The sequence below is a fragment of the Barbatula barbatula genome (genome assembly GCF_947034865.1).
Source record: "Barbatula barbatula genome assembly, chromosome: 20".
NCBI lineage: Eukaryota > Metazoa > Chordata > Actinopteri > Cypriniformes > Nemacheilidae > Barbatula > Barbatula barbatula.
The window spans coordinates 6,227,845-6,252,446 of NC_136783.1; the positions used below are offsets into that span (position 1 = coordinate 6,227,845).

Here is a 24,602-nt window from a genome sequence, read left to right on the forward strand (position 1 = left end):
ACATGGTTTGTGTTTGCCATGACTTCAGATCTCTGGACAAACTGTGGTTACGCACACTTAGTATGAAAGTGTTTCATGAGTCCTTTGAGAAATACTGAAATCACGGAAAGGCATTCCACTGCAAGAGTCAGTAAACTATGGAAATACCAGCCATAAATCTCAAGGTTAGTGCTTTATTTTTTCATTCATGTTCATTTGTTGTGCTTTATAGGCCATGAAAAGGCTGACACGCAGAAGTGATTCATTGATAAATAATTCATCAAAATTACACACGATTGATGGAAACAATGTTACGTATAGTAAATAATGATGAATGATGTTTACATCTCTAATCCTGTTTGTTGTCATGTTACATTACTGAATGTGTGTGATTCATTCTCTGATATACAGAATTTTCATGTTAATTTCTTAGAATTTTGTGTGGGCACCATTGTATGAACAGATATTACAGTCATTGCAGCACACTACGGCCTATGCATTTTATTTATCTATTTGGAATTTTGGTACTGAAACCGTTTTGAAACATTCAGTAAAATGGAGGAAACTGCTGTAAATACACAACTTCACCCTGGCCATGACTTCCCCTTCCCTCTTGCATCATATACATAAACATTTTCTACATTCAAGTCAGCAACATGTTTGGCCATGATGTATATGCTCATTACTGCAAAAGATGTTATAGTACATTAACATTTCTTGCCCTGTGTGTGTGTGTGTGTGTGTGTGTGTGTGTTCTGCAGGCCATCCTCTTGGTTCACTGGTTACTGACAGTCTGGTGAGATCATTTGTATTTCTCAATTCAGTTTTTTCACACTAACCTGAGGAATCTCGGCAGTAGTGAAACCAGAGAACAAAGTCTCCTCGAAACCAGAAGCAGAAACCTCTAACCTACAGTATAAATAATAATTATGACATAATCATATAATGAGGGATGTAACATTATTAGCGATATTGTGTTATCGCAATAGCAAAATTGCCTCAATATTATCGTGGTCACATGACTGTACGAAACGGGTCTTCCTTGCAACAAAATAATAGATGTTAAGTTTGGCAGGGTCCATCTGGCACAATTATTTTATTTGATAAAATATGATTATCATAATACTAGTACTATAATCATATAATCATAACTGTTGCTTAGAAGTATGAGTTAGAGGATAAAGAAAAGAGGATACTTATGGCACGTTTCCAAGTCATCATTTGTCAATTTAAATACCGCAATAAATAGCATACCGTGGACTTTATACAGAGGCATTATCGTACGGTGCGATTTTGATAATTCATGTGATTAATACAACAAATATGTTTTCGTTTATTGCATGTGTTCTCTTAATGTAAATAGTCTTGGCACAATAAAAATTCCATGAATTTACAATATTTATGAACATATGTGAACGTGTGTTTGTATGCAGGGCATGTTTGATTGCATGGCTCCCTTCCTCTTATCTTTTGGGGAATTTGAGTGTTCTTGCACTGGGCGTGTGGGCCATCGCACAACGAGACTCTATAGATGCTGTAGTAATGGTAAGTATAAAGACCTTGATCTTTCAAAAACCCCAACGCAAATGGAAAAAAAACGCTTTTGTGATACTGTATATACACAGTAAAGTTATGAGTTTTCTTTACTTAAGAGGTTTGTTACAGTTGGTCAAGTCATGATGAAGGCATTTCATTTTTCACTAACCCATAGTCAAAGTACTCCACTACAAATACTCCAGTCCACACTATTCTGCTACGAGGAGGTTATGAGGTTGCTAATGCGTATGAATTTATACAAACATATTTGTATGTTTTAGTATGATTTGCTTTCACGCCGCTTCAGCCGTGCTTTATTCTAATAATCATATGTTTTTGTACAATTCAGATCAGAACTTTATACGAAATGGCCACTTCAACACAATCTTACGTTAAAAACTTAACTGTTTTACGAGATTGCTAATTGTGGCTATTTCGTATTAATTTGTAAGATCTCATGCATACATACTACGATTGGCTTTATGACATTATGTTTAGTGGCGGGGCTTCAGTATTGCCTTTTTTCTAGTTATCTACTTTTTCTAGAAACTTCTTGCTTTATTTCCTTGTAATATGCATTATGGTAGACGTTATTTATACTAATATTCGGTTTCTCTCATTCATTTAGTTCCTGATGGGATTGGCTGCGACCATCCTAACTGATATTGTCCATATTGGAGTGTACTACTCTCCATCTGAAAGCTCGTACGAGAAAACTGCGCGGGACACTTTCCGCTTCAGTGCGGGCATGGCCATCCTAAGTCTGCTGCTCAAACCCGTCTCTTGCTTCTTTGTCTATCAAATGTACCGGGAGAGGGGTGGCGACTATAACGTTAACTTCGGTAAGTCCGTGGATTACCAAAGACCCTAAAAGCTAATGTACAAAATAATCATGCATTTTTACGTTACTATGGCAACAAAGTTGTGTTCTTGTACTTATTTAAAGGGGTCGACGGCACTAAAACGAATATGACTGTTTTGTTTTGATGTAATGTAATGTGTATAAACGACTAAAGGTTAAAAAACGCTGTATTTTCCACATATCGTGCACGTTTGTATCTCCTCTTTGCCCCGCCTCTCTGAAACTCGCAGATTTTTTTACAAAGCTCTGAAAAGCGAGGTGTACTATGATTGGCTAGTTAACCAGTGCATAGTGATTGGTCGAATCCTGCAGGCATCTGCCGGAAGTGTAACGCTTCTTACCATATTTGGAACATCAGGTTCCCAAGCAATTGTGCTGACAGATACGCCCACCTTACTTGCGTAAACATTTTGGTGGTCTTTGTCAAATCATACCACGAATTGACGTAGATTTGTGGTGGTGTGGTTACACGAGAAATTTCAGGCAGATCTGGGTGAGCATTCACTGTTAGAAAGAATGCAATTTTACGTGTCTAATACATGCATTGGCAACTTATACCACACCAAAGACACAGAAAAACACGTATTCACGCCATATGGCCCCTTTAAAGTATTTTCTGTGACTAATTGATGTTTTGGTTGAGAGTGATCTGTGATGCATGCGCTTCAGTGATTCTGAAAGTCTTAAAATGGCCGCTTTGATCGCCATGGTTTGTTAAAAGGCGTTACATCAGCCTATTTAGAACCATATCATTTTCACAACATGGATTGTAGAGCACAAGTGAGGTTTTGAGTGAAAAGGGCAGGCAGGATAAGTTAAAAAAAGAGCAGATAATTGAGTTTAAAGAAAGTCCCAAGATACATTCCTGATAGAGTGGCCCTCTAAACAGAAAACAGATTAACTGGTTCTTTAGTTTGAAGAACATTGCTTCCAGTAGCACTTACGATATCTGAGTTTTAGGTTTATTTCACCAAATCTTGAATAATGAAAAAATATAATGCTTCAAATGTATAACATATTAGCCTATAGACAGTATTACATGACACCCTTTTCCTGCCATGCATCATTTGTTCTTTTGTGACACATTATCATACCGTTTGTCACAATATATCAGACTTTTACTACATGATTATTGTGTCCAAGTTTTCACAATAATAATATTATAGCAATAATCATTGAAAGAGTTTTCAAATAATCACATTTAAATGTAAAACATCTTTACATTTTTTACATCATTTAATAATCATACATTGGGAATTCACCGGTCAGAAAGTGTGGGAAGCCTGGTATCATTCAACTTAACAACACATTGACGATTAATAGTTTTCCATACTAAATGATTGAGTTTTCTGTCTTGTGTATCTGTTTGTCAGACCTGGAGACCTCCGTGGACAGTCGCTGCACCACAGACAGTGCTGATAGCACGTTTTTCACCCGCCGATACTGAATCTTCCCTCCCTTTCCTCCCTCAATACTGTTCAGTTTCCTCTTCAACAGGAAGTTTCAGAGCTGCTGGATTTGACATTGATTTAGTGTGATTGTTTATTTGTTTCTTGTTTTTTCTATTTTCTGCACTTTACATCATTCCCTGAAAATGTCCTTGTAAATGTCAGTGTCTCCTCATTCTTTTTGCATTTCTTTTACTTGATTCGTTGTACTTGCCTTTCATTCTGTCTCTGTGTGTGTGTGTGTGGACATTAAGTTTCTGTTATAGAAAAATGATCAATTCTGTTTGAAGTCTCTGCATATTAATTCACAGTTTTTCTCAGGACCTTTCTTCGTATGGACCTGTGAGAAATAACAGAGCAAAAACAGAGGCTCAAAAAGTCTCAGACTACTGGGTTTTTTTCCAGTATTTAGACTCATAGGAACTTATGGAGCGAAAAAAAACAAGAACAATTGTACCAAAAATTTGCAGAATCGTCAACGTCCTGTAACTTTAGATTAATTCACATGTTGAAAGAATTATTGTGGTCTTAGATTTTGGACTCCTTTGCAAAGTACAGCCGAAAATCTACAAACTGATATACAGTACAAACCAGTTACTTTTTTATCCCTAAAATATAAATATATTTTATTTATTTGATTCTGAAATGCATTTTTTTATTTTATTGTTGAAATATACAATATATAAAGTACATACATCAGTATTAAACAAAAGCAAATCGGTCTTTTGGATAATACAGTACAGTAATATGACAAATAAGTTACGTGTCTACACCGGACGGTAGAACGCATTATAACCCATTATAATTGTAAATGTGATCCACACTGGATGTGGTGCCACTCGACAAACCCATTAAAACAAGACGTGTGTCGTGCCGCGTCCGGTGTAGACACTGTGTTAGAGTTGACAACCTACAGGTGAACACCAGTTTATATTGATATGTGATATGTGATTGATTTATAATAAAGTGTAATGGAGAAAATACAGCTGTTTTATTTAGGGGATGCAGGTAACGGAGACAAACCTCCAGGAACACAATTGAGACTCTCATCATGTGTAACAAACCTTTATTGTTGTTTGTGGTTCTGCCCGTGATCACAGAAGTGCTGAATGGCTACAATGTTTCAACGGTCGATATTTGCTTTTGTTTTATGGTGCAATAAGGGAATTGTGCTGTTTTAAGTTATTTATTGCGATTGTGATTTCTCAAGTTGTGTTTTTAATAAACTGCAGCAATAGAAAATTGATCTGCTTGTTTGAATGATGTCTTTGTTCTTACAAAGCGGTTTTGGCTGAACTATACACGATAAAGTAAAAACACAGCCTTTTCTTCATTGGTATTCTGTCGATGTGCTGTGGGATTTGTTTAGTGAATCCATCATGAGGGAATCTTCAGTCTGAATAAAGAAGATTAGAGCCGGATACTGCTCCTGCGGTACCTGTGTATATCACACATGCTGCAGATGCCCAGCAATCTGACGCTGTGTTCAAACCCAATGTGTACTTAATCATCTGTTCACAGAGACTTATGGTTTACTGAAGACTTGATGATGGGAGTTTTTAGCAAATCGGCAAAAAAGTGTTTGGTGAAATATTTCTGTTTGAACATGACATTATATAGCTTGGCAATGCAAAATGGTTGAGACAAAGTTGATCAGCTCATTTACCCTGTCTATTACTTTCAGGTTTTCCAACACTAACTAGAAACAGAGATGCGTACCAGTCCATAGACCGGCAGGATCAGTCCACCGCTGCTGCCGGCTCATTCGCTCAAGCCGAAGATGGCAAACAAGGACCACGTACCTACTGAGAATGACCAAGCAAAGATATGATCAACCTTTTTGCTTTTGTTTTTACATGTGTGGTAACAATTTACTATCAGGTTTCATGTTTTAACGTATAGTATTTGCCATTAGCCAACATGAACTGACAACTAACAATTTGTTTTAAATGATTTATTCATCTTTGTTAGTGTTTGTCAACTAATGTTAAAGCTGCAATCCGCGACATTTTTACTAAAGCATAAACAAACAAGAATAAACATGTTTGTTATGAATTTACAAGAAATGTTCCTTTGAAAGATAAGTGCAGTATAAAGTAACCTGCAATTTTATGTTTTGAACACAGATGGCGCCAGAGACACAAATGTTACAGATTGCAGCTTTAACGGATACAACTTTAAACTTACCTAGAATTATTATTATTGTTAGTTAATATTTTGTTAGTTCATGTTAACTTATGTCAACAAATCAAACATTTTTGTAAACCCTCAAAGATGTACTTTTTTATTAAGGGCTATTGTTTATGTAGTTATGTTTATGGATATGTTTTTATCAGCATGGAATGGTCAAATTACTTTAAAACTGCGAAATGCGTTCGGACGATGCTGCAAAAATGTATGTAAAATATCTTTTACGTTTCTGCACCGAGAGGTCACGTTGTGACGATTTGATCTGCTATTGGTATCACACATTCAGGTGACGCGAATTCGCAGGTCAGAGTTCACCAAACTTGAACTTTGCTACGAGACGAAATGGGAAATATCTTCAGATGGCGTGCGTTTCTGGTCCGATGCATTCACATGAATGAAAATCAATGGAACAAAAGTCAAATGTGACAGCGGATTGCGTCCGCAGAAGATGTTTAGATCAAATACTTCATGTAAGGCTTCATGTAGCCTACCTCGTGAAATGTTTATATTATATCACGAATATTTGTGCATATTATCTGTCACCAAAGACCAAACCTCACTAGGTTGAAACACATTTTTCTTCTCTAGATGCTGTAATGCTGGGATGTCCATGTGCTAGTTTCCCAGGGCTGTATGTTTGTACTTAATTCACGTTGACACATCTTTTCACACGTTTTTTTGGAGTGTCACAGGTACTTCAGCATTATTTTGTGTTTTATTCTTTTCTAAGATTCTTACTTTTTGTTTAACCATTTCCCACACAATCTAGTGTAGTCAGAAACTCATGTATAGTACAATGCAATGTAAGTCGCTTTGGATAAAAGCGTCTGCCGAATGCATACATGTTTAGTGTGTATTTATTCAGATTATTACTTAGCATGGTACTGCTCAACTTTGATGTCTAAACCTGGGATATCTTATTACATTTTATCAACCAGAAGTGACAATATTAGAATGGAAGGAGTTGAATCCGTTTGAAGAAAATACGTACAGTAAATGCTAAGCCCTTAAAATTGAAAACTGTTTCAGACGATAATACCAGCATACCAATATCTATTCTGTTTTGCACCATGGCACTGTGGTTTGTCACAAACTCAGAATCTGCTTCAAACAATCAGTAATTTTTGCAACTTGGTTGTTGGGACTATTTAAAACACAATTATTTTTATATTCATTTTTGACAGCCAGATGTTAATATCGTTGCTTTACACTTCAGTGAGAGTGAAGCTCACTCCAATAAGCCATAAGCACAATGTCAACCCATGCCAATACGTTTTAAGCATGATTTCTTTAACCTCTGTGCCTGAAACTGATATACTGGATCATTGAATTGTCTTAGTTGTGATTCATCCTATTTGACACTAATCGCTAAAGAGATTCCTTTAAGAATCCTTTTAAGGGGTTATGAAATGAAGTAGTTCCCTATTTTCTAGTTGTTGCAATGTTGTACTTTCGTCTGTTTCAGTTATCAATGCTTGATGCAACACAGAGGTTGCTGCAGTTTGACCACATAAAACAAGAACTAGCATTCAAAAGATTCGATCCATGTGAGAGACCAAACTGTAAAGTTTCACTGCAACAATGCACATTGCAAAAAGCACCACACAAAAAACTCAACCGAACATATGACTATTGTTATTTTGGCCAGGATTTGATTGTTGTTTTTTTATTTATTAGAGATAAGTTGTGATGTATTACGGTGAACATTTATTGTTTTTTCTGCAATTCAGACGCTGTTTCAGCTAATATACTGTATGTCTTCTTTTAAAAAGTCAGTTCATTTTATCAAAAGCACTCAGATGCTGCTGGGTACCAAAACTATTATCCGTTACAAATTCGTTCTTGCTGTTTGATTTATATTCCTATCCGTGATATTACATGTTGTCATAGAAACGCCACACACACAAAGCCTTTAGTCATTTAAATGAGGTTTTAGTTTCGGGTAATGTTCCAGGTTTTATTGGCAAAAAGACTGCATGCGTGGGCTTGATGATATTGTTTCAGATAAAAGATAAAGGCTATGATAGATATTTCAGAGATTAGCAGTGTGAATTTTGCTGCCATTATCTTTAATTTACAGAATTAGATTTTACTGAATTTTATTATCATTATTTTATGAGTTTGTCAGCACAAAAAATATTACAGCAGTATTTTACAATGTTATTTATAAACCTTAATAACCAAGCAAATAGAGATGCATATTTTTTCTATATATCCATAATATATATACATTATTAGTATAACGATTTATCTGTTACAAATAAATGTGTGTTTAGACTCTGTAATGCACACAGGTAAATGTTATATAAGATCTTAATAAACTGAGATCATGGAAAAAGAGTCGTTGAATGAAGATGATTGTTTTTGTTTGTTGCAGTCTTCTCAACACACATTGTCATGAATGAATATATTGAATTAATAGTTCCCTTGTTTCTTCATTGAGAGTTTTACTGATAATAATTCATTTGCTTTTAAAGTTGTCTGTGAGGTTTTCATTTAATGGCTAATATATGACTGTAATGTTGGATACACACTGTTATTGATCCCTAACATCTACTTAGAAGGCATGTGTGATGTTTCTAAATACTCAAGAGGTCTTTTGAATTCTGGGGGGTTTTTGCACTCCGGAACATGGTCAGTTTTTTAATCACAACTTTATTGAAATGAACGTGAAACTGTCAGTTCTTGAACTTCTGTCCTGTTGAAGGTAACATAAAAAGTGGGTCACAGAACCAGTCAAATTGTATGAAAAAACAATTGTATGCAAATGACTCCCCCTGGTGGATATAAACTGCCGGCTTATGAGGGTGAGGTACCCTGTGCAGAGCCTTCATCATCCAATGTGAAGCTGTATTCTCCTGCCAACCTTGCACTTATGCGTCAGACAGATCCAAAGTGTCATACGTGGATTCCCTTCTCACGGGACGGGCTCGGAATTGGGGAGTGGCTATGTGGGAGGCACAATCCTGTTATCTGCATGACTTTTGATCTTTCATTCTTGTGACCACATCAGGTGAGCCCTGAGCGGAATCGAGGTGCCTCGGCAGTGTGCAGCAAGCCTCCTCTCCATTCATGAGTTGGTCTGCGCTGCTGTTCTCTGTTGGGGTCCTGCCTTCAAACTCTCTTGCCATCAAGGTGTCAGAAGATCCTTGGCCCTCATCCGCCAGCGGTTCTGGTCTGTGCCCAAAGCAAGTCACTGAGTGCACCATTGTCTGGGCTGCTCCAAACGCTTCCTGTTCCTTCCCGCCCTTGGTCCCATATTGCCCTAAATTTTGTGGTGGGGCTTCCGGCGGCAATACACAGCAACGTATATTTTAATTCATTTTATTTAACATAATAAATGTAATAGTAAACAAACGTGACAATCATTTGTTTTGTTCTCTTTATTAATGTAAAAATTAACATTACCATCCTACAAAACAATCCATAAAGCCACACAGGTGTAATATACAGTAAAGGTTATGACGAATGTACTGTCAGACCTAGAACCGCCCCGGCGACAAATGAAGGAACTCCCTGTTATTGCATAGGTAGGCTAGACCATTCACCTTTATGCATTATGAGATCGCTTTGAGATCCAAGTTTTCTCAGCTTTTGTAAAAAGGTTTGGCACTTTTCACAAATGGGATACAAGGACAGTAAATACACCTAAAGAGTCTGAAATATTTTTTGCCTTTTTTACATTAATTCAGGTCCTATATAGGCCTACCCTTTGCAAAGTCTTGATTCTGTTGTGGGGGGAAATATAATAGGTTTTCATGCTTTTTAAAATTATTATTTACATTTTACAGTATTGCAGCGCCACTTCTGCAAATTAAGGAAGTTGAGAGAAAACAGTATGAACTCAAACTAGTAGAGTGGACTTGTTCTTACTGTTTTTATCCTACAGGAGGCGAGCTGTGGCTCAAGTGCCCCGTTCAAAGATTTTTTTTGTACAATAAGTTTAAAATGTAAACAGTATATTACTGCTTTCTCTCAATGATTATGTGGCTGTATTGTTGATACGTGTACTATCACATCCGAACACCATAACAGAAAATGCACTGCTCAAAAATTGGAGGGAACACTGCATTAGATCTCGATGAACAAAATATCCACGTCAAAACTCTTCACTTATATACTTTGCATAATGCTGTAAGAACAAAATAACGTGACAGCGGTCAATGACAGCCAAAATCATCAACACGTCGAGTATAAACACCGTAAAAATGAAAACACTGTCTGATTCAACTTTCAGATTTCTCATAATGTTAGTCAGTAATGTGCGTGGCCCCAGGTGCCCGAATGAACTCCCAACCATATCTGGGGAGACGGCACATGGTGTCCTGTGGGATTTCCTCCCAGACCCGGATCAGAGCATACGTGAGCTCCGGGACAGTCTATGGTGCTACTTGACGGCTTCCGATACATGAGATCCCAGATGTTCTCGACTGGACTGGGGAACGTGAGGGCAAGTCATCAATGCCTTCATCATCCAGAAACTGCCTTCATACTCCGGACATTATCGTGCACCAGGAGGGCTCTGCACCAGCATAAGATCTGACAAACTTCATAGCATGTGGAGGTCTGAGACACCCTATAGGGATGGTCCTCCCCAGACCACCCTTACTGTTGCCTCTCCAGTGCACCTTTTATTTGCACCAAAACAAGTAAATATGGTTCACAATCACTTATGCTTCATTACTGGGTTGATGATATTATATATATATATATATATATATATATATATATATATATATATATTACTGTAAGTTAACTGACTTTATGTTATGCTGTGGAGTCGTGCATTTCAACATCATGTGTGAATCAAGCAAATGTTTTCACCAGCTTACATTAGTGATGATACGGAAGTGTTCCGCCCTCTTAGTCGCTCGTGCTTCCTTCCACCTGTTTTCTTTTTCTGTCGTGTCACATGTCAATGTTGTTTCTGCTTTGTATGCAGAAGAGATTGTTGTGTATTTCAATCACAGCGTTATATCATCTGTTATAAACGATGTGGATCGCTTTGCCTTTAATCGCGCTAAGTTTGTCTTCTCGTGTACGCGCAAACATTTGCCCGTGTGCGCGCGCGGACCTCTGCGAACCCATCCGACACCAGCCGGCGTTTGAGGTGAGCGACAGTCCGGACGGGACAACACGAGCCAATGAATGCGTCCGAAATCGCATACTGTTACAGTAGTGACCTTAAATAAGTATATATACCTATCGGCTGTTAAAATAGTACGGTCTATGTAGTATGAGTGGGTGTAGCTTACTGGATACTGCGTCCCATATGCTCTTTGACCTATGACGTTTTAACAGCAACCTATACCTGAGCGTTTATTAAAACATCATTTTGTCACAAGAAATTCATTTATTGTCACTTACATTCAAAATGTTTAAACATTAAAGTTTTCCACTATATTTATATGAAATTTGACCGTTACTCGGCTCCCGTGGCATCATGGGATAGAGAAGCGTGATCCACACTCACAAATCTCGGCGGTTATTTCTCACCTACTGTTTTTTGCATAGGTTTCGGACATACTATTCATGACTCGTCTACTGTACAGTATGGAAGCAGGCGGTTTCGGACGCAGCAAATGTCTCAATTCGTATGACTTAAGAAATAGGGGGGACACTGGGAAATGACCAACCCGTGTCCTCCCATACCGGTCAAGACTTTGCACTGAACAAGACAGAAAGTGTATTGTATGATTATATTATTAAGAAGTGTTGTTGTGAAAGTTGGTGGTTGGAATGCATTGAGACTAATGTATGCTGTTCAGTGCTGTATGAACAGTGGCGGAGCCAGGAATTCTTCATAGGGGTGGCCAGGCAGGGGCCAGTAATTACTTTGGGGTGGCACAAAAAACATAATTTTGCAAACATACATGGCACTTATCCAACCTTAAAATACTTTTTAAAGTATTGTATGTGCCCAAATCACAATGATGTATAATGTACAATAGCTAGTCTACAATGGAAGATTTTTATTAAAGTTTACCAAAATCCTGAGCGTCTTAATCTTACTCACCCTCAAGTTATTTAATAAAATAAAACTTAGGAAATTCACTTTGAAAACAGAATAAATATCTCCCAATGATAATAAAAAGTTTAAAAAGGACCAGAAATGATTTACTGAAGTGAATTTTATTTCAAGTGAACATTGAAACATTCAGCAAACTTACAAACTTTCCAAATTACATGTCACTAGTTACACTAGTACAAACAACCTACAATAGTTTGATTCTACGGTTATTGTGCTTTAAAGCAAATAAGTTGACAAATTCATCAAAGTTCAGAGACTTTGCTCTCCTGGACTCCACACTTAAGACACCTAGATTGCTCAGTCTCTCATCATTCATGGTTGAGCGCAGGTAACTCTTCACTAGTTTGAGAGTAGAGAAGCTGCGCTCACAACCAGCTGTACTCACAGGAATAGCAACAGCAATTTTGCACAATCTAAAGAGCTCGTGAAATACCTCTTTAAATGGCTCAATAAGTACAGTCAAATCGACAACACTAGTGGGCTTCTGTATGCCAGCTTGCACTTTTCTCTCCAGAATTCTTTTCATTTGGTGAAGTTCATGTTTTAGGTCATCTAGGTTGCATGAATAGTTAGAGGCAAATGGAAAAAGTGCTTCCTCATGACAAAATGTTGCACTATTGGGGTTCAGAGCTTGGATTCCCATCATAATTTCACAGTTTGGTTTTGAGAATCGTCTGTTTAACTCACTCAGCATATTGTCAAGCACGGGGTAGAATATATTGGTTCGAAAAGTGTCTTTAGTACTTTCTGAACGGCCAGCTAATTGGGACATTGTGACATATCCATGTAGCTTTGAACTCTGTTTAGTCTTTCTTTTTGGAGCTGGCTCGGTTTCAATGTTGCATTGTTCAGCAGTGTTTAAGACATCTTTCCAGAGTCCTTCAAAGTAGGATTCATCCCTGTAACACTGAAAACGATGCATAAGAGCTTCAATTAGGTCCAGGGCTGAACCCAAATCAAGAGAAGGTGATTGAAGAATATCAGAGAGACATCTTGTGTCACCAAACAGCTCAGTGAAAGTCACTAAAAGACCAATGAATTCCAGGTCCATTTGAGCAAGAAGTCCACGTGCATCAACGGTTCTATCTCCACTCTTTTCTTCAGATATTTCCTCTAGCAAACGAATTACAGCAGGTAATCGTTTGAGTACAGTATTGCAAGCCATATATCGACAAGCCCACCTTGTGTCACTTAATTTTTGCAGCTCTCTGGGTGGACTATCATACATTTCTTTTTGTATGTCAAGCCATTTGATATGAACATAGGAGCCTGACATGAATGAATACAGTCTCTGCAAAATTGTAAAGAAACATTCAGCTTGGGGGACTGCTTTCACAGTGTCAACTAACACTAAATTAAGGCAATGGGCATTACAATGTACATAAAATGCCTGCTTTGCCACCTCCTTAATACGAGACTGAACGCCAGAGTGCTTACCACTCATTACGGAGGCACCATCATAGGCTTGCCCAACCAGGTTACTCCTGTAATCCAAGCCATATTTCTCAAGGATATGGATTATTTTTTCTGTCAGTCCTGCAGCATCAAGGTGCTCTGCAGCTTCAAAATGTAAGAAGCTTTCCTTAACTGCTCCTTGGTAGTAATATCTTAACACCAAAGAGATCTGTTCCTTTTTTTTGGTATCTTTACTTTCATCAGCCATAATGGCAAACACCTCACTTTCCTTGACTTCATTAATGATGGAGGCACGCACCATTTCTGCCAATGTGTCCAAAATTTCATTCTGAATATGATGACTTGTGTATTTTGCATTTTGAGGCCCCACCAATTTCTTTTTAACAGTTGGGTCATGGTTGCCGATGAGATTTAATATTTCTAAAAAGTTTCCCTTGTTGTCAGCATCAGCTGTCTCCCTGTGACCCCTCTGGGATATATTCTGGGTTGCAGTTAACATCAAGACTTCTGCTACAGTTTTTATGTATGTTCGATTTTCCTCTATTTGCTTTTTGTGCTCTTTATTTAATATAGACATTAAAGAGGAATCAGTCTTTATTCTTCGTTCAAATTCCTTCCAAGCCATCATTGCATTTAAGTGTGCCTCAGACTTTGCATGTCCAGCAAATCCACCATCTCTGAATGTTGCCTTTTTCCAATTCTTATATCCCACAACAGATGTAAAGACTGAATCTGTGTTTAGAAGACCAAAGTTTCTACAAGCGAAACAGTACACTGAGTCCTGGCACTGGGAGTATTCTATCCATGGGTGTAAATTGTACCATGAGGCTTGAAAGTGTCTTCGTCTGTCACCCTGGAGAGTCCTGGGAAAGACTTTAAGGTGTGGCTGGACTGGACCATCAGCTCTTGATGTGGAAATGTCTAGAACAAGAAATAAATGGTGACAGAACAATAATTAGCTATATAAATTATTTTACACATTAGAAAAAAAATACGTTTTTTACTCTTTTTTCCCCATCATTTACACCTAACATTTGACTGAGGTTCTTTAATAAACCTGAAAATAAGACTAATTTCATTTCAAACACTTTATCCCCAAGGTGCACATTGTGTTATTTATTAATGTATGAGGTTTTTAGTAGCTTATATTGTTTGCGTGACTCTACGTCGCTTTGTGAATTGCCCCTTGGGGATAAAGTGTTTGAAATGAAGGAGTATATACTTTCACGCTTATAATCAAAGTATGTGTGATAGGTAGTTTACCTGGAGGTCCTATTGGGTCAGTCTGGTTTGTTGGCTCCTCTTCATTCTCAAAGTCTGTCTCCTGAACTGTCTGAGAGAGTGCTAGAAAACAAAAATCAGTCTCAGTTTGTTTTCATACGCTTTAAACAGTTTAATATTATTCATTTCTATATCACTTGTATTAAAACATATACCAGTAAAGTAGTCAAGTGTGTGAGTGGAGGAGGTATACATAACATTTCTCTTGGGGTTGTGCTCTCTGGAAATTCTTCTCCCTCACTCTCTGGGTCAGTCTGTTCTCTCTCTCTTTCATCCTGCCTATTATTCTCTTGTGTCTTAGAGTCATTTGGCTGCTTCTTGCTACTCTTCCTGAAGAAGGATGCTATATCTGCTGCCTTTCTCTTCATTTTTTCACTGACTGACTAACATAAATACAGATCAAAACATTAGCAAAGCATATCAACATTAACATGTTTGAAAAACCGCAAATAATTTAGGATTATTATTTAGCAAAGATTCGATGTTTTTGTTGTAGGTACCTAATTTTATCTTATCTTCACTTTATCTATATCTAGAACTCTGCGTCATGCGCATGACGACACAAATATGATGCGAGTGCAACGGTTATTCACATCCATCTAACGTTAGTGTGTTTACATAGAAAACTAACGTTTCTGTATATAAAATCGACGTAGAAGCTAGTAATTATATTGGTATGTTGAATCACATTAAATGCTTCATGATTAAAACATACATTTATATATTCAGAGATAACATAAACATAGTTCTGAGCATCCGAGACAGCTAATATGAAGCTAGCTAAGTTAACTGCTCCGTTACCTGTTTGTTACACAGGACAATGATAAAACTTCACTGACACAAATAGTTGAACGGAACTAAAACAATAATTTATCTGACTTTAATAACTTACCTGAAAAGATGTGGTTGTGTGCTCAAACACGAGTTGAACCAGGCACAAAAGCGCAGCTTCACTCCTCGTCTCTCTCAGTCCTCGACTTTTTACAAATGCTGGAAAGAAACGCGCGCTGCGGAAACTCTCGCGATAGCGCATTTGCCTGTAAGTGACAAGTGTTCAACTTGTCGCGATAGTTTCGCAGTCCGAACGTAATCATTTTGCCATGATCGATCGAGGTAATTTTGATCAAAATCTAAGAAACTATTATTGTTATTTATAATAGATCGCAATTACGATCGGGGTGGCCAGTGGGGTGGCCGTGATTATTTCCATGGTGGCCATGGCCACCCCTGGCCACCCCCTAGCTCCGCCCCTGTGTATGAATGAAGTCATCCTGCTAAAATACTTTCCCATTTTATCAAGTGATATAGACGTGACATCATAAACCAGATGTTTTCTGTTGCCTAACATGTGCAGTTAACGCATCTCTTCCAGGTGTTTGTATTTGATGTTGGTGGAAAAGCTTGGAAATTTTACGACTGGACCAAAGTGACGACGGTTGCGGCTTTTGGGAAGTTTGACGCTGAGCTCATGTGTTATGCTCATTCTAAAGGGGCTCGGCTTGTTCTGAAAGGTAGGGATGACGTCATGTATCTATTTCTAGTTTTTAATTCTTTATTTGGGTGAATTACCCCCAAAGTAGCCTCAAGTACTGAATACTTGCCTTCACAAACACATAAGAAAGTTGACATTCATTGAGTCATTTGTTGTCTTACTGTATATGCGTTTGTGTAATGCTCTTCTCAGGTGATGTGTCACTCTCAGACATAGTGGATCCAGTGAACAGGACAACTTGGATCCAAGGAAAGGTCCAGTTGGCAAAGACTCAATTCATGGATGGAATAAACATAGACATTGAGCAGGCTGTGGAGGCGGAGTCTCCGCAGTACTATGCTTTGACAGCCCTCGTAAAGGAGACCACCGAGAGTTTCCACAACGAGATCCCAGGCTCTCAGGTAATAAAGCATATTACAGGAAGCGATATCATATTTGTTATTGTCAAGACCACTGAGATTTATTCTTCTCTATTACAGGTATCATTCGATGTGGCGTGGTCACCCAAATGCATAGATAAACGCTGCTATGATTACGTTGCCATCGCCGATTCATGCGACCTCTTGTTTGTGATGTCGTATGATGAACAAAGCCAGATCTGGGGCGATTGTATTGCCATGGCAAATGCGCCGTTCAATCAAACATTGACAGGTGAGAAAAACGAGTAGTTTAGCTTTTTAGGATCTTTACCTTGCAGTTAGATTTAGGCCTTTTGTAGACGTTACAAACATTTGCGAGCGCATTTAGTTCTTTTTTTATTTTACAGTTTCACTTTTACCTCACCTGACGTTTGCTCCAGATTTCTTTCTCGATCAAATTCCCAGAATGCCTTTGCACTGCATGTAACTACATACTTCTGAAACGGCATGTTTGATAAAAACACACGCTGCATGTTTTGTCATTGGATTGTACATAGCCTGTAAAGTTTGTTCAGATGAAACAGTCACATGAATAATTCACTGACCTATTTTTTACGGCATGAAACACACCCAACGTGAAACTGTTTGTTTTTCAGCTTATGATCAATACATGAGCATGAAAACGGATCCGAAGAAACTTGTGATGGGTGTACCATGGTACGGTTATGACTACACCTGTCTAAATTTCTCAAAGGTATTGATGTTAAAAGCAGACACTTTAAAAAACAGCTTGACATAGAACGCTATTAATGTCCATTCATCCATATACACATACATTAGCCAATCAGAACAACTTTTTGTATAAATGAAGGTTAATTTAACACATGGCTAAACGCGTTATAAACAGATGCAATTCTGTCTCAGATACGAGATCTTGATTGATGTGCTTTATTTGTTACCCGGTCTGGTGCAGGATGGAGTATGTTGGATTCCTAAAGTGCCGTTTCAAGGAGCTCCGTGTAGCGACGCGTCCGGCAGACAGATTCCCTACAGGATCATGATGAAACAGATCAACAGCTCAATGTCAGGCAGACTTTGGGATGAGAACCAGCGAGCGCCTTACTATAACTACAAGGTACAATATCAGCAGTCTGTATGTAATCCACACATCTACACACGGCCTGTCTTTACCGTCATTTTATTGTTAAAAAGTCAAGCAGCGCATGAGCAAATTCGCTGAACAATATTGTAGTAAGCTACTGAAGCACTCAGAACAGAACTGTATTTACAGGACACCGAAGGGAGGGTTCATCAGGTGTGGTACGATGACCCAGAAAGCATTGCCCTGAAAGCTGCCTATGTAGCACAACACGGTCTGAAAGGAATCGGTATGTGGAACGGGAATCTCCTGGACTACAGTGCAGATCCGATCGCCCGGCAACAGACGTCAGACATGTGGAACGCCCTGACAACCAGTTCACACAGAAAGACTGCGGCTGTCTCTTAGTTATTCAACTATTGCTTCAAGTCAATATACATGTTTGCCTCAGGGCTGACAGGATGTATAGTCCTCTCATAAACATGTCAGGTTGATTTATTTTTCATAGTTTTTTTTACAGACAACACTGAACAAATGGAACATTTAATGATAGCAAAGCTGATAAGAACGTTTTGTATTGTAACTTAATTTTTAATTTTCTTTATTATGTGCACACTTTACACAAGGTGAACTTCATTGAAAAGCTTAAGACGAAGCACATTGTAATCTTTATTAACAATAATAGAATCAACAGTTTATCAGTCACATGACAAACATAAAGGTGCAGTAAGGGTTGATCACTGGTCTGATAATAAAAATCATCTACTGAACTGCAACTTTCAGAAAATTTCTCCTGCTTGAAGCTGGAATGTTTATTTATGGGTCAATTGCGTACTGCGACCACTTATGTGGAAGACAAAAATTTGAGATGCAAATACTAAGTTTCTAAACACCAAAGATTTGTAAATTAAATGTTAAGCATGTCAAGGAAATGAATCGCGAATAAATTTTTTAAGTCTATGACCAATTAATAGATGAAAAACACTAAAATAAAAATGTTCATCTGCATTTATGTGCACTCCACCTTTCTTAATGTTTGAATAACTGCAATAGATATTCGTTGTATTTTAAAATTGTCAAAAATCCTTATACGTCTTTGACCCATATAATTGGTCTGATGCTGCATTTTAGATCATTAAAATAAAAACCCAAATACATCCAAATTTCGGCTTTTATGTGTCGCAAATAAGAGATTTTGTTACACAAATGTTTCGTGTGTTTTCACATACTTGTTACTTTAACATATAGTACATGTTGCTATACAAACACTTAAAAAACTAAATAGCAAAATAACTACTATTTATTATAATAGCTATTTAGGACATCAGATTCGAGGTCAGTACACCCGTTTGTTCACATTTGAGATCTCTTCTGCATCAGCTCTGCCCTCAGCGCCTGCAGTTCTGTAGATGCTTGATTTCTCAGCTGAAGAAATAAAACAAACAACAAATGCCATGTTGATGCAGAAACCATAACAACAGAAATGCATTGCATGAGTAAACTACCTTGATCTCTGTGGCCAGTTTCATTTTAGCATCATCCACATATTTCCTCAGATTATCAATTTCACAGCTCTCCGTCATAATCTGGATTATCAGATCATTCTGTGAGGAGGAGAAAGAAAAACAAGATCCTTAAAATGTAGCACAATTTAAAAAGGGTTAAAATGGTAATACTTTACACTGAGGTTGAATACTGTATTATGCACTGTAAGACATTTTTTGGCTGCCTTAACTTCTTTGGTACAATGAACACAAGTCATTTTTATATTTAAAATTTTAAAGGTCTTTATACTACTTCAACTAATCACAATGGGGTGGTTTCCCGGACATGCATTAGCTTAAGACAAGACTAGGCCTTGGTTAAATTAGGATATTTAAGTCATTTTAAAAACAACTTTATAAAAAAACATTGCTGGTGGACATCCTGAGACATAAGAATCACATTTATAGATTTTAAGATGTGTCAGTGCAGGTTGTTTTCGATTAAGACACCTCTAACATTTAAATTAGTCTCGGACTAATTTAAGCCCTTAAGCCGTGTCCTGGAAACCGCCCCTATAAATTCATTTACATTTATTTTTTAAGTAACATCAACTAAACCACTTGTCAAAGTGGTAAATTGAAGTGAAATGTAAACTACAGCCAAAAAACACTTTACAATGTGGCAGTTTCCTAATATACTGTTGTTGTATCAATGTTTATTTATTTACCTTGAAATGTAAAAAAATTCACAATTTTAATAAACAATAATCACATTTAACTTGAAACGATTTGAAAGATGAACTGAAAGATTACCTTTGTGCTTGACACTTTTCCAGCTTGTGTTTGACGTCTTGTACTTTCTCGGGCTTGGAGTTGCCGTAGCATTTTACAATAAAAAGTGTGAAGTTCCTGTCTAACACTCCTGAGAGTGTTTTCGTGTTGAACTGTGGCCTTCTTAGTGTCGAAATATTTCCTTTTCCATTTGTCACGTGCTTGAGAGGTTAAAGAAATAAATCACAAAATAATTGTTTTCTTTTAAGAACTTTATGGTCACAGACACATATGGTGTTCGCACCGGACTCGAGCAGCTCGACGGAACAAACGGCTTGTTCTTAACGGGTTTGTTGGGTCTCATCGCGCATCATCCACTGTGGACAACATTTATAATGGATTCAAATAGGTTTTATTGTCTTTTGTCGTGTTGCATGGCGCGTGTCCAGTGTAGACAGCTCAGTGTAGTTTTTCGCCCGGATTTTATAATGTAGACTGATTCTTCTCCATTATTCAGAATTCTCCATTATTTTAAGAAAATAATTTGTTGTGTATGATAGTAGATTGGATATTTTTAAGTAGTTGTGTTGTTATTCCTTTGTTTCTGGTGTACGTGTCTACTTGATAGGGATGGTGTATATTTTGCTTCCAGTATATATATATATATATATATATATATATATATATATATATATAAATTGGAGCAAATGTGATGTTTTATAGATGGTGCTGGTGTATACCTTGATTCCTGCGGTGTCTATTAAGTGCTAGAAGCTCTCTGCCCTTTTTCAAAAGCTCTTGTCTTGTTTGTTCAAGCTGTTTTCTCTGTTCTTTCAGTAGCTTGGTTTCCTTTTTTAACTCGTCACCTGAACATATAAAACAATGAGCAATTTGCCAAGATGTGGTTATAGATCATAATAACTAATGCTGTCTTACATGTGGTTGTTTGTTGTGTATAAAGTTCTCGAGAATAAAGAGACGGTTGAGAACAACACACTGTAGGGAGTGGAGAGTTTGGTCTGCTCACAGGAACCTGTAAAACACATCAAATCCTTCTCACAACAATGTCTGCCCTGAATGTCCAGAACACACTATTCAGCCAGCAGCTGCATTGGGAATTTTACTCGGCCTATAAATCTCATGGTGTCTTTATGTGGAGGAGACTTTTACAATGCTTCACTTCCTGTTTCGTCTCAAACATTTCTACTAAATGAGTTTGACTGAAACTATAAACAAGTCAAACGTGGAAAAGATGGTAATTCGTATTTTATTATGTGAGTTATGAGAGATCTATAAGATCAAGTCTTACCACAAGATCAGATTTTTCTCCGCTTGATTTCAATGTCATCGAGGTATTGAATTTCCTAGATGTAAAGAAGTTATTGTTGTCATTATTATTGTAATCAATATAAAAAAAATATTTTTAATTTCCACTGTGAAAGTAAAAGGGTCTAAAAGGGTCTGTCTTACCTAACCCATGCAGCAGAGTGGTCAGCATCCACAAGCAAGCCTCGATCTCCACTGGAAGTTCTTTTAAAACTGTGTTTTGTTTTTGTGACCGTATCCATTTTTATTTGAGAATAAGCATCGTGTTTAGCAACATGCCTTTCTGATTTAAAACAGAAAATGAATAAACTGAAATTAAATGCAGTTGAACCAAAAATGAAAGTTGTGCCATTATTAACTCATCCTTATCATCCCATGTATTTTCAACCCTTTATGACTTTCTTTGATCTGCAGAACACAAAAGAAGATATTTTGATGAATTTTGGTAAACAAACAAATTTGAATCCCACCGACTCCCACTGCATGAACACAAAACCACTTAAAGACATTTCTTAAAGGAGTAGTTCACCTTCAAAATGAACATTCTGTCATCATTTACTCGCCCTCTTTTCATTTCAAACCTGTATGACTTTCTTTCTTCTGCAGAACACAAAACAAGATATTTGGAAATATGTTGGTAACAGAACAGCAGAGCCCCTATGGAGGAATTTCATGATATGTCTATGTTTTTTATCATTATTCACAATGTATTGCTCTTCTTTTTGCACAGTTGTTGATGTTTGGTATTGTTTAAGAAATCTTTCCGGCCACGTTACTTAGTCTACAATCTTGTATGCTGATACAGCAAAATGAGCATAGTTTAGCTGTGCCACAGTTAAAGATGAAAGAAGGAGGTGAAGAAGGGGGAAACACGACCTTAAATGGGTAAAGATGACAACATTCAAGAGAAGGATTGGTTAATACAATAAGGTGACATCATGATTAAAACCTGATTGGTGAAAGATGATGTAAACCCCATGCAAGTTTAGAGTCAGATGTGCATTTGTCAGACGATCCTCTGGGCGTTTCACTTTGTTGGCTCGAGCAATAAAGTTTTGACCTTTGACTCATGGAGCCTTTGTCTGCGAGATTCTTTTTGCAATGAGAAGACCGATTCGCCCCAACACCCCCACATTCACGCTTATTGTAAGTGAATGAGGGCCGGTAACAACACTCTTCAAATGATCTTATTTCGTGTTTTGAACGTGAACTACTCCTTTAAAATGTCCTCCTTTGTGTTTCAGATATAGATTCTGAACCACATGAGGATGAATAATTTATGACAGAATTTGTATTTGTGAGTGAACTCAAAATCTCTTTAAAATCTCTTTGAATATTTCCATGCTGACTTTCCCACACTGCACCGCGTGTCTTGATCAAGAGCTTTCAAGAAACAATCTTTCAGGGATTACATGTACAGTGTTTATAAATGTATAATTCTATAAACATGTGAAATGTTGTTCGCTCTAAATCCATCAGAGATGTCCACATCTGCTTGTTTCGAGCTTTGTATACCAGACTGTTTGGCCTCAGGCTCCACCTGATCTTGTGAACTGTATGTCAGATGATGTGTGTCTGTGGATTGTGTGTCTTCGTCGCTCTCGTTCTTCTCTTCCGCCAGCATGAGGACAGACGGTTGAGCTCTTTTGTTGATTGAAGGGAATTTAATGGGCTCTTTACTCTGGCCAGGTGCACATGTTGGTCTGAGTAAATCGTGATGGTCACTGACTAAAGTATCAGGAGTCAGTGAGCTAGAGCAAAGACCACTGTCATTTTCCCCCACCGGCAGAAGATAGAGTTCAGGAAAAGGAGCCTGATTTGAAAAAGAAATGAGTCTGTAAAGGATTCATTGCTGTGAATTAGTTAAGTATAATGAAAGCACTTACATACGGTGGAGCAAATGATTTTACTGTCAGTTCTCCTTCTTGCCTGAATTTAACCTGTAATAAAATCAGAAACGCAATTGGATGACGTCATCGTTTTAAATCACAAATAAACCACGCTTTCCTTAGTCTAGAAACAATTCTTCCAGCATCTCTCATCCCAATGCTAACTTTGATTGTTACTAGATTTATGTAAAAGCCAGAGCTCAGAACTCACATTACTCACCAGGGCCAGACTTCTGCCGACACATTTTAAAAACACATATTTATCAGCGATTCTGTCCAGCCCGAGAAATGATCCAAGATCCGCTCTGAGATCAGACAGTGTCATATCAGAATCAACCCTGAAACAAAAATCAAGTTCAGATAAACTCGCATCTGAATCAGCGGAATGGAGAAGTCGGGGCTAGTTGTCACACACCAGGAAAGTTACAAAAGTGGATTAATGTTATGTTTAAATAATCCAAATACATAAATGTGTCTCTTTTCTTGCTTCAATTTTTTCATAACTCCAGGTACGTATACAGCAATATATGGAGGACAGCTTCAATAAAATGTTAAGGACATCTATTGTAACTTAATGTTGGATTGATTTATCCACAAATTTTGACCAAATGAATTGTTTAATATTTTGTGTAGCTATGTTTCCTTCTTTGATGATTAATAAAATCTGTGTTTTTAAGCTATTTGTTTAACTATTTAAAGCCAAAAAACGATATATTTTTATAAAAAGGGGGTGTATGTTTCGATTTGTTCATTTATTTTTACTTGATAATATTATTTGTGATATTTCTCTGTTTAAAATCTCTGTCATTCTTGTAAAAATGACACATTTTTCATTATACGTCGTTAGATAAGTAGTAAGCACTTGTGTAGAAACTTTCCAATGTGTGTAAAGTTGTGACAACAAGCCCCTGTGTGTTAAAACGGAGTGAAGTCGGTAAGAGACCTGATAAATCCTGCTGATATGAAAGCGTTCACCGCATCAGCCGACACTTTATTCAGCCTCCGATCAAACTGATCTTCGGGTACATAAAACACATGCAGCTCCATTCCCTTCATAAAAACACACATCGCGTGTATATGATATCGTATCTGGCATCCATATAAAGTATTCAAAATATATAGAAAGACGTACCCGAGTGGTTTTATTTCTCCTGCCGGTAAAGCCGCTCATGGTGACATTGCTTTTAGTTCTCGGAATATTTCTCTTGTCGGTGGCCAAAGACCCTGTAAGAAAAGTCTCCGCACTACTCGTGTTACTCGCATCTGCTTCTAGCCACACTGGAAAACTTGAATCCTGACACGTTGGTGCGCGAGAATCTTCAACTATCCGATATAGCTTTAACAACACCAGTAGTGCAATATTTAGTTTATAGTCAGAATCTATTCGGGAAAATAGTCTTTAAATTAGTTGAAACTTTTATCGGCGGTACGAGGGGAGC

The 24,602-nt window shown here is 37.5% G+C and overlaps 3 protein-coding genes across 3 annotated transcripts; 2 read left to right on the forward strand and 1 right to left on the reverse strand.

Annotated features, from left to right (window-relative positions):
• Positions 1–8,362, forward strand: agtrap (angiotensin II receptor-associated protein). Its single transcript, XM_079483698.1, has 5 exons — positions 1–164; positions 741–775; positions 1,413–1,524; positions 2,144–2,357; positions 5,510–8,362. The coding sequence occupies exons 1-5, from the start codon at positions 138–140 to the stop codon at positions 5,632–5,634; spliced, it is 513 nt and encodes a 170-aa protein (XP_079339824.1). The 5' UTR covers positions 1–137; the 3' UTR covers positions 5,635–8,362.
• Positions 8,363–10,856: 2,494 nt separating this feature from the next.
• On the forward strand, positions 10,857–19,959 carry ctbs (chitobiase, di-N-acetyl). Its single transcript, XM_079483550.1, has 7 exons — positions 10,857–11,125; positions 16,116–16,254; positions 16,428–16,636; positions 16,715–16,886; positions 17,251–17,348; positions 17,568–17,729; positions 17,886–19,959. Exons 1-7 carry the CDS (start codon positions 11,009–11,011, stop codon positions 18,099–18,101), a joined length of 1,113 nt encoding a protein of 370 aa, XP_079339676.1. The 5' UTR covers positions 10,857–11,008; the 3' UTR covers positions 18,102–19,959.
• spata1 (spermatogenesis associated 1) lies at positions 19,002–24,462 on the reverse strand. Its single transcript, XM_079483779.1, has 12 exons — positions 24,296–24,462; positions 24,107–24,213; positions 23,384–23,501; positions 23,161–23,214; positions 22,718–23,087; positions 21,419–21,632; positions 21,258–21,312; positions 20,885–20,981; positions 20,689–20,814; positions 19,991–20,169; positions 19,199–19,297; positions 19,002–19,118 (listed from the first exon to the last, which is right to left on the reverse strand). Exons 1-12 carry the CDS (start codon positions 24,332–24,334, stop codon positions 19,047–19,049), a joined length of 1,530 nt encoding a protein of 509 aa, XP_079339905.1. The 5' UTR covers positions 24,335–24,462; the 3' UTR covers positions 19,002–19,046.
• Between the last annotated feature and the right edge of the window lie 140 nt (positions 24,463–24,602).